Raw genomic sequence first — 11,098 nt, 5'->3', positions numbered from 1 at the left:
AATCAGACTATTGGTCGCATCTTACGCAGTCTTTCTTTTCGCAACCCTGCGTCTTGGTCAGAACAGCTCCCCTGGGCAGAATACGCCCACAACTCGCTTCCTTCGTCTGCGACCGGGCTATCTCCTTTTCAGAGTAGCCTCGGGTACCAGCCTCCGCTGTTCTCATCTCAGTTCGCCGAGTCCAGCGTCCCCTCCGCTCAGGCTTTTGTCCAACGTTGCGAGCGCACCTGGAAGAGGGTCAGGTCTGCACTTTGCCGTTATAGGACGCAGACTGTGAGGGCTGCTAATAAGCGTAGAACTAAGAGTCCTAGATATTGTCGCGGTCAGAGAGTTTGGCTCTCCACTCAGAACCTTCCCCTTAAGACGGCTTCTCGCAAGTTGACCCCGCGGTTCATTGGTCCGTTCCGTATTTCTCGGGTCATCAATCCTGTCGCAGTTCGACTTCTTCTTCCGCGATACCTTCGTCGCGTCCACCCGGTCTTCCATGTCTCCTGTATTAAGCCCGTTCTTCGCGCCCCCGCTCGTCTTCCCCCCCCCCCCCCCCCCCATCCTTGTCGAGGGCGCACCCATCTACAGGGTCCGCAGGATTTTGGACATGCGTCCTCGGGGCCGTGGTCACCAGTACCTCGTTGATTGGGAGGGGTACGGTCCTGAGGAGAGGAGTTGGGTTCCCTCTCGGGACGTGCTGGACCGTGCGCTGATCGAGGATTTCCTCCGTTGCCGCCAGGTTTCCTCCTCGAGTGCGCCAGGAGGCGCTCGGTGAGTGGGGGGGTACTGTCATGTACTGTCATGTTGTGTCTTGTCTCTGTCCTTTCCCTTCACCCTGTCTCCCTCTGCTGGTCGTTGTTAGGTTACCTTTTCTCCCCCTCTTTCCCCCAGCTGTGCCTTGTCTCCTCCTAACTACCCATTCACCCCGTTTCCCACCTGTTCCCTTTTTCCCTCTGATTAGGTCCCTATATCTCTCTCTGTTTTTGTTCCTGTCCTTGTCGGATTCTTGTTTGTTGTGTTTCATGCCTGAGCCAGACTATCGTCATGTTTGCTGTAACCTTGTCCTGTCCTGTCGGAATCTGCCGGTCTATCTGAGCCTACCTATGTTTGGTTATTAAAGAAGCTCTGTTTAAGTTAGTTCGCTTTTGGGTCCTCATTCACTCACCGTAACAGCTACGACCTGAAGATCATGATTCAACCTTGTTTTTCCGAGTTCCCAGTTGTCTTGAAAGCACTATAAATCCAGAGAATGCCAGACTTTGATAACAAAATTTGCCCACGAAGGACCGTAGTGCCACCTTCCTGTTCAAGTGATCACAGCACAACAAGGCGAGTCCAAAAATGTCTTGTATGCTGCTGCATAAATGATATGTCCTCGGATGGGGCCACAGTGTCTCCTGACCCCTCCTGTCTCAGCATCCAGTATTTATGCTGCAGTAGTTTATGTGTCGGGGGGCTAGGGTCAGTTTGTTATATCTGGAGTACTTCTCCTGTCCTATTCGGTGTCCTGTGTGAATTTAAGTGTGCTCTCTCTAATTCTCTCTTTCTCTCTTTCGTTCTCTCTCTCTGAGGACCTGAGCCCTAGGACCATGCCCCAGGACTACCTGACATGATGACTCCTTGCTGTCCCCAGTCCACCTGGCCGTGCTGCTGCTCCAGTTTCATCTGTTTTGCCTTATTATTATTGGACCATGCTGGTCATTTATGAACATTTGAACATCTTGGCCATGTTCTGTTATAATCTCCACCCGGCACAGCCAGAAGAGGACTGGCCACCCCACATAGCCTGGTTCCTCTCTAGGTTTCTTCCTAGGTTTTGGCCTTTCATGGGAGTTTTTCCTAGCCACTGTGCTTCTACACCTGCATTGCATGCTGTTTGGGGTTTTAGGCTGGGTTTCTGTAGAGCACTTTGAGATATCAGCTGATGTACGAAGGGCTATATAAATACATTTGATTTGATTTGATTTGATTTTGATTAATATGCCAGGAAGATATGTATCCTATAGCAAAGAAAGTAATACTAAGTGTATGTTGTGTAGTAAGCTGTTAGTAGCCAACGTGCCTCACCCTAATAATTTGGTCTATTTTCCCCTCTTAATTTCGCCTACTGATCTGACTTGGTGGTGCACATGTAGCCTATAACCTGTTTTAGAGAAATGTAATCATTGAATATTGTAAGAGCTTTCATTGTCTGCTTATATGGCCCCTTTATTTAGCCTATTGTTCTGACTTGGTGTACAGGGAGAACACTATAAGAACAACCCATGTTCTGAATTGTGTTGCTGTACATTTCAAAGTGCGAAACAAATAGTTATATCGACCACGTCCGTCCTTGCTCTCTCATGTCTTAATTGAAATTACGGATTGCTTCTTATCCGCTTGTCGTCCCCTAATGTCATAGTTCATACATCTAAATTGTCATTGGAAACCATATTTGTTTAAGCAAGTCAGCCATATCAACTATGTTTTTTTAAGCAGTAAATGAGGCTGAATGAACTGTTTCGCTGCCAGACAAGGCTCCGTTGATAACCAGGTCTAGTAGTGGTAAGATGTTGGGATTGCTGTTGGGACTCTGCTGTTGGGACAGCTTTATATAGGCCTTAACAGTTTGTGGGCACCGTTTGTCACCGTTATAGTGCAATTATATGGGAATAATTTATTCTTCCCTCTTAACTGTAGTATAAAACAAGGGTTTTTAAACGAGACTGGAGAATCTGAATCAATCCTGACAAACAATTTAAATATTTTTGTGGGTAATAATGTTCTGGGAGGCAAAAATAGCCTTGCCGTTTGTCAAAAATAGTTTTGCTGGTTTTCATAGGATGAGAAAAAAGAAGAAACCCGCACACTGCTCTTTATGAAGTGATACTAGCAAGAGCAGTGTGCAGGTTTCTTATTTTTTCTCATGTTATTCAATTCTTACCATATGCCTGCAACAAAGATAGCTCAGATGTGCAAGTGCCTTTTGAATTTTAATCCCTGGTTTTCATAGGATGAAATATTGTCATTGAAGGCAGTCAATTGGCCAAAACCAGAGGCAGCCATTTTGTTGCATTACCTGCATCAGTTGCAGGGTTTGCAATGACCTTAGTTACCTCTGAAATGGGTAGAGCAGGACTGAATGGGAATCAATAAGACTGACAACAGACTACAGCCAATCAGATCTGTCAACCAACACTGCAGCTTCACTCCTTATAGAAAACATCTCAATGCAGTGAGGAGATAGCAGCCTCTCTATCCCCTGTGCTCTCATCCGCAACCCAAAGACTGTAACTTATGCATTGTATTCTGTATCTGTTTGTGAAACCATATTAATCAACGTGTTTCCAATCATTGTTAGAGTTGGACGATAAAGTTACAAAGTCATTCTGAGGAATGTAATTACAGAAAAAAAACTATGTTGCAGTTTGGATGCCTATTCATCACTACAGAAATGCTTTGGTTTGAAATGGCTCAAACTTAAAGGGCAAGTTTGTCCATAACACATTATGATATACATTATGAAGGTGATATATACTATTGAATGGGGTAAATTACTTGCATATAAGCACAGGCTGATCATAACTGTAATCTATACCAATAGCTGTCAATAACTACAACTATGATTAATGCTTCAACACTTCCTGAAAGTAGCAAGTGGTCACATAAATGCATCATATTGATTGAACCAACCCCCTCATGGTAGTCTCACTTTATACGTCATCGGTAGGTCACTGATGGTAATCCCTTTGATTTTGGGAGGTTTCCTGTCAAGAAGTAATCAATCACCTATTATTGAAGACTTAGCACAAGCAAAACATCAATATATGAAATTGGTTCGCTTTGCACATGTTCATAGGCAAATATACATTATTAATTCAATTCATTTAATGATCGATCATTCTGTTCAATTTGAGAGAAACATTTTCAACACTTTTCAAACACTTGAAAAGGACGGTAATGGTGTTTTGCTGCATTAAGTCGCTGTCCATGGCGCTGATATTGGAGTCTGGCGGACTGGTGCTGTCCATGGTGCCGCATTTGATTTCGCTCTAAATTGCACCGGTAAATTGATCATTTCTGGTATAACCGTTTTTGCTAACTAATAATAGGGGAAATAATAATTAACATGGGTCATTGAACTGCTCCATATTGGCTGGTTGAATTAGCAAATGCAGAGATGCATGTATACATTTCTCTCTTATTCCAATGTTCAAAATTGGGAGGAAACTGTATGACAAGAGACAAATGATAAGCACATCAACGTCAAGGACACATAGGCTATCCCAAACATCCTAATTATAATCACCCCAGTTCCCTTTTTCTCCCTATGTGTGATCATTCCTCTGCTTTCAAACGGCCACCCACGAACCCTCACACACTCAAGTAGTGTTTCACTTACATAGAGTATGAAGGGTTGAGACATGGCCCTCCCCCTCCGTTCGATCAAAAGTAAAAACAGTCTCTGCCTTGTTAGCGATATGCTTCTCCTATATAAAGGACAGCCGGTGAGACTAAGAATGCTGAGAGCGCCATCCACCCCGCACCTGCAAACACATACTCGCCCCACTCCTCCACCTCGGACACCTTCCCTTCCATCTGCACACGCAACTCCTGGTCTGGCCGGATGAGTTACCACCCGGTGGACACGATAGGGAGTCCATTCAGGAGAAGTATGGATAGTAGGACCACCTACGGCCGCTCCACTGGCACACCCTCCAGCGGGTTCCGTTCTCAGTCCTGGTCCCGGGCAAGCCCAGGCTCCACGATGACCTCCTCCTACAAGAGGAGCGTCAATGTGCCGGTAGCCAGAGCGTACAGCTCCACACTCCTCAGCTCCGCCGACAGCGTTGATTTCAATCAAACGAACGGAGACTACAAGCGCTCCAACGAGAAAGAGCAGCTCCAGGGGCTCAACGACCGCTTCGCCGGTTACATCGACAAGGTGCACTACCTGGAGCAGCAGAACAGCCAGATCGAAGAGGAGATCCAGACGCTGCGGCAGAAGCAGGTGTCACAATCCCAGCTAGGCGATTTATACGACCAGGAACTCCAGGAGCTGCGCTCCATGCTGGAGCAGATTCACCACGATAAAGCGCAGATCCAGCTCGACACGGACCACGTCGAGGATGACATCCAGAGAATTAGGGACCGCTTCGATGAGGAAGCCCGCATCAGGGATGAGACGGAAGGCATCATCCGGGCGTTGAAAAAAGATATGACCGACTCTGATTTGGTGAAGTCAGAGTTGGAGAAGAAAGTTCAGTCACTGCATGACGAGATTGCCTTTATCCGCAACAACCACGCAGAAGAGGTGAGCGACCTGTTCGCCCAGGTGCAGGCGTCGCAGGTGACCATGGAGAGGAAAGACATCCAGAAGACGGACATCACCGAGGCGCTCCGGGAGATCCGCACCCAGCTCGAGGGCCACTCCAACCAGAACCTGCAGCAGGTGGAGGACTGGTTCATGTGCCGCTATTCCAAGCTCACTGATGCTGCGGCACAAAACAAAGATGCAATCAATTCCGCCCGTGATGAGATAGCAGACTACCGTCGCCAGCTTCAGTCCAAGACCGTGGAGTTAGAGTCTGTCCGTGGAACCAGGGAGTCACTGGAGAGGCAATTGAATGACATCGAGGACCGACACAACAACGACCTGTCCAGCCTGCAGGTATGATGAGACCCGCTGTTAATGGTGAGGTATTCTATAAAATTGTATTCTTTGTGTAAAGAGAAGCAATGTAGTGGAGAGAATATATTATATAATAAGATGTGTTTTTCGTTGATTTCAAATTGAGAAAATTATCACCACACCTTTGGGGTTTTTATTCTTATTTTAAATGTAGGTCTACTTATAAGGAGAGTCCCCTACTTTGATAGAGAGAAAGACACACACTTGCATTGTGTCCCCACATATTGTATTAGTTTGATTTTGAACGAACTAAATTGTTTTATTTATGTGGGCCCTAAATGCATGTCTTTTAACTAGGCTATAAGCTCTGCCCAATAGTTGTGTCTGCGCTTTTGCTTTAGATAGCCTAAATGGCACAATGCTGACATCTTATGGACACAGATTTAACATCTCCAAATGTTGGATCATTAGGCTACGCATAAGCAGCGACACTTGGGTTGGGAAGACATAATGCAGCAGACTGTTTTTTGTTATTTTTTCGTTGCTGAGCCAGAGACTCGGGGCCCTTGAAACACAGTGCTGTTCACTGCGTCAGAATACATTATTTAACACAACAACAGTCCAATCTATCCAATTATTTGCACTTTCACTTTTCATAAATGAGACAGGAGGACTTCACAGTTTCAATTGTTATTGCAATGATATTTTATTGGAATCTCAAAGTGCTGTTTCAAATGTAGGCCTATACAAGTGTAAATGTGCTTGTGAAGTAATTACCAGTATCACAAAATATGACATTGTATTTTTGATCGTTTTCTTATGATGTTTAGAAAGCAGTGTCCTTATGGAGAAACGTGTCTTCCCTACACCAGAAATAAATAACCAAGTATTACTTCAGGGTTCCATATAGTCATAAGAAATAATAGCTCTTAACCAGCTTGTGTCTCTCGGTCTTGTTCTCTTCAGGAGACCATCCACCAGCTGGATAATGAGCTTAAGGGCACGAAGTGGGAGATGGCGCGTCATCTGCGTGAGTACCAGGACCTGCTCAATGTCAAGATGGCCCTCGACATTGAGATTGCTGCATACAGGTACAGTGCGACAACAGAGCGCTAATTAGGACTAACATTGAATTTTTTTTATTTTTAAATATATCATGTGTAATAAAAACATAAAGATCTCATTTATATATAGAAACTACATTTTTATATTCGGCCTACACTAAACTATATCTCATGTTCTACTGTTCTTGCAGGAAACTCCTAGAAGGTGAAGAGACCCACTTTAGCACTTTCCCCTACCGCCACACCGTCACCTCCTCTAAGAAGTCCAAGTATGAGCCTCCCAAACTGAAAGTCCAGCATAAGTTTGTAGAGGAGATCATCGAGGAGACCAGGGTAGAGGATGAGAAGGATGAGATGGACCAGGCCCTGGCTGAGATGGCCCAGGAGTTTTCTGCCACTCTGGAGGCAGAGGCAACAGATGAAGGAGAGGATGAGGGAGAAGAGGGAGGAGAAGAAGCAGAGGGAGAAGGGGGAGAGGGTGAATCAGAAGAGGTTGTAGCCTCCACTGAAGCCCAAGTTAGCTCCAGCACACCTGCTGAGGAGGAAGAGGAGGACAAAGAAGGTGATGATGAAGAGGAAGAGGGAGAAAAAGAAGAAGAGGGTGAGAAAGGAGAAGAGGGTGAGGGTGAGAAGGGAGATGATACAGAAGGAGAGGGGGAATTAGAGGAGACAGTCCTGTGCTCTAAAGCCCCAGAATCAAAGGCCTCTCCTGACAAAGAGAAGGCTGGAGAGAAGGAGGGAAGCGGTGGAGAAGAGGAGACAGGAGAGGGAGAGGGAGAAGAGGAGGGTGATGATCAAGATGAAGATGCAGGTAGTGACAAAGGATCCAAAGATGGAGATGATAAGGATGAGGAAGATGAGAAGAAAGGAAAGGATGAGAAAGAATACAAAACAGATGAGAAGGCAGCTGTAGCCAAGACAGAGGCTCCCAAAACAGAAGCCCCCAAGAGTGAGGCCCCAAAAGTTGAGGTCCAGAAATCTGAGACCTCAAAGCCCTCCAAGCCAGACTCCCTAAAAGCGGAATCCCCAAAGGCTGGGTCCCCCAAGTCTGAGTCACCAAAAGTTGGATCCCCAAAACATGAATCTCCCAAAGCTGTAACCCCCAAATCTGAATCCCCAAAACCTGCTGGATCCCCCAAATCTGAATCCCCAAAACCTGCTGGATCCCCCAAATCTGAATCCCCAAAACCTGCTGGATCCCCCAAATCTGAATCCCCAAAACCTGCTGGATCCCCCAAATCTGAATCCCCAAAACCTTCTGGATCCCCTAAATCTGAATCACCAAAACCTGCTGGATCCCCTAAATCTGAATCCCCAAAACTTGCTGGATCCCCTAAATCTGAATCCCCAAAACCTGCTGGATCCCCTACTTCTGAATCCCCAAAACCTGCTGGATCCCCTAAATCTGCTGGCTCCCCCAAATCTGAATCCCCAAAACCTGCTGGATCCCCCAAATCTGAATCCCCAAAACCTGCTGGATCCCCCAAATCTGAATCCCCAAAACCTTCTGGATCCCCCAAATCTGAATCCCCAAAACCTTCTGGATCCCCTAAATCTGAATCCCCAAAACCTGCTGGATCCCCTAAATCTGAATCCCCAAAACTTGCTGGATCCCCTAAATCTGAATCCCCAAAACCTGCTGGATCCCCTACTTCTGAATTCCCCAAATCTGCTGGATCCCCTCAATCTGAATCCCCAAAACCTGCTGGATCCCCTACTTCTGAATCCCCAAAACCTGCTGGATCCCCTAAATCTGAATCCCCAAAACCTGCTGGCTCCCCCAAATCGGAATCCCCAAAACCTACAGTATCCCCCAAATCTGAATCCCCCAATTTAGGATCCCCCGAGGCAGAGTCCCCTAAGGGTGAGGCCCCCAAACCAGAAGCTCCAACATCAGAGGCCCCCAAGGCTGCAGAAGAGAAAGTAGACAAAAAGAGTGATCCAGAGGAAGAGAGGAAGGTAGAAAAGAAAGACGCAGCCATGAACGGAGATGTGGAGAAGATTACCCCAGAGGACAAGGACAAGAAGGATGAGGGTGGGAAAGAGGCAGAGGAGAAGGATGTTATCTCAAATGGAGTGGACGAGAGCCCCACTAAAGATGATCCGGACCAGAAAGATGATCCAAAGGACCAGAAGGTGGTCATCACCAAAACGGTGGAGACCATCACCACTGGAGAGGACGGGGCCAAGCATGTCACCAAATCGGTCACTGTCACCGAGACTGTGAAGGAGTCTGAGGATGTGATGCAGGAGAAGACAGTCTCCAGCAAGAAGATGGAGAAACACTCTTCCCAGTCTGTCAAGGTGGTGACTGAAACTGAGTAATTGCACTCCATCCAACCCACTCAGGAGGAACAAAAATGACACGACAACAAGCAATCAACCCAGAACTAACATAACAAAGAAATCATAGAGCTAGAGCGATGTAATAAAGAGAACCACTCTCAAACATACAGAAAAGCAACGAGAGAAGCCATATGATGTGACAAAGCTAACGTTTAAAAAATGCATGTTGAGAGAAAGCTTTAAATGGGTTTTGCTGCAGATTATATCAGGAAAATGTGATAGTGGGACAGATTATTAATTGTCTTTATGTTTCCCTGCAGTTCACGGGAGGGCTCACGGGTGGGGGCGTCTGCATGCTAGCTCAGGGAGGGAGACCCCTCCGCTCTAACCTGTATGTATGGATGGAAGGTTTACAGTTTAGATGCATACTGTATGTGGGTGGGAGAGTGATAGAAATGTATGTTCATTCAAATGTTAATTCAAAAAGGGGTGCCTGGGTTGGACGGTCCACTTTAGAGACACATGTTCAAAAGGACTAGCCTTTTTATGTGAAGATACCAACTGAGCCAAAAATGCAATCGTCTACAACACAATATAGTGAAGAATGAGAAAGACAATGGTGCAATGTACTGATGATCATAAACATACAGTACCCGAAGCAACTAAAGCATTAAGAACCTTGAAGAAACTCTGAGCCTTAAACATGCTTTTTATCAGTATCTATTGTGTTTACCTAATGAGTGCAATTGAAAATAAATATGTAAATGCGCACACATACATTCTTGTATGCATAGGATGGACTTGAATTTAAATAGCGAACTTAAATGAGGTGCTACAGTTTGCAATCCCATGTCTTTACTCATCATTAACTATTTCCCAGCAGCATTTGCTCAATAAATGTCATACTGAAATACAAATATGGTCTCTTGTTCCTTCATGCAATTGTCCTGTCATGTCCTTTCACTTGTTCATTTACAGTAGCTGTCTCACCTCAACATGCACACTATTCTATTTCTTCATCTGCTTTCATAGGGGTGTGATCGCATGCTTCATGATCTTTTGTAGCCTAGAAATGATACAAAACCATATCACCATCCAGAGGCTGTCCTCTACAGATTTTTAAAGCTACACTGTAATATGTGCATACCATCAAAGAATGAGCCACCAACCATAATATAAACGATGCACCCCATGGCATGTTCATGCAAATAGCATTTAATTGTAGCACTTGATTTATCAAATAAAACTTTATTTACATAGCACTTTTCTTACCATAAACAATGCAATTCTGGACAAATATCAAATGAAGATAGATAAATATCAAATGAAGATAAATGAAAAAATATAAAATTAAGATAGATAAATTAGCATAGTAAAACAATATTAAATAAATTAGGATAGTAAAACAATATTTTTAAAAATTAGCATAGTAAAACAATATGAAATAAATTAGGATAGTAAAACAATATAAAATACATTTGGATAGTAAAACAATATTCAATAAATTAGGATAGTAAAACAATATAAAATACATTTGGATAGTAAAACAATATTCAATAAATTAGGATAGTAAAATAATATTAAAACAACAGTGAACATGAGAGAGTAATATGAGATACTGTATTAAGATTGAGAGATGTTTAAGCAGTTTCAGCAAATAGCTACATTATTTGAGAACAACATTACCTACATTGTTAAACATGATTTTAAACTATACATATTTAATTCAAAGTATTTTACATGACAAGTTAAACAATCGAGTGATAGGTCCTTCGGAGATTTAGCAACATTAAAGCAGACAGCAACCCGATCGTAATTTGAAATTCAGCACCACCGGAAAATGGACAGCGACTATCTCAGGCAGAATCCATGAAGAGGTTTCTTTGAAATGTAGCCTATCACTCACTCACAGTGAATGAATCCTTATTATAATGCTAGAAGGATAGTTGGTCTGATTCTATGCCACAAAGCACGATAACACCTGGGGTGTTACATATATTTTTTTGTTCCTAAAACTTTCAGAACAAAATATTGTATCTAACATTTAAAAAAAAATATTATGACATACAGTGCCTTCGGAAAAGATTCAGACCCCATTACGTTTTTCACATTTTATTACGTTACAGACTCATTCAAAAATTGATTAAAT

General features: G+C 44.0%; 1 protein-coding gene across 1 annotated transcript; it reads left to right on the top strand.

The window, feature by feature from the left end:
- The first annotated feature begins 1,943 nt into the window (after nt 1-1,943).
- On the top strand, nt 1,944-9,866 carry LOC149983228 (uncharacterized). The gene is made up of 3 exons (XM_036977195.2): nt 1,944-5,638; nt 6,566-6,690; nt 6,855-9,866. Exons 1-3 carry the CDS (start codon nt 4,595-4,597, stop codon nt 8,986-8,988), a joined length of 3,303 nt encoding a protein of 1,100 aa, XP_036833090.1. The 5' UTR covers nt 1,944-4,594; the 3' UTR covers nt 8,989-9,866.
- The last annotated feature ends 1,232 nt before the right edge of the window (nt 9,867-11,098 follow it).

This window comes from Oncorhynchus mykiss, chromosome 5 (genome assembly GCF_057628025.1).
Source record: "Oncorhynchus mykiss isolate SJ-2025 chromosome 5, ASM5762802v1, whole genome shotgun sequence".
NCBI classification, from domain to species: domain Eukaryota; kingdom Metazoa; phylum Chordata; class Actinopteri; order Salmoniformes; family Salmonidae; genus Oncorhynchus; species Oncorhynchus mykiss.
Note: the sequence above shows the minus strand (reverse complement) of the source record. Positions and strands in the feature narration are given on the sequence as shown.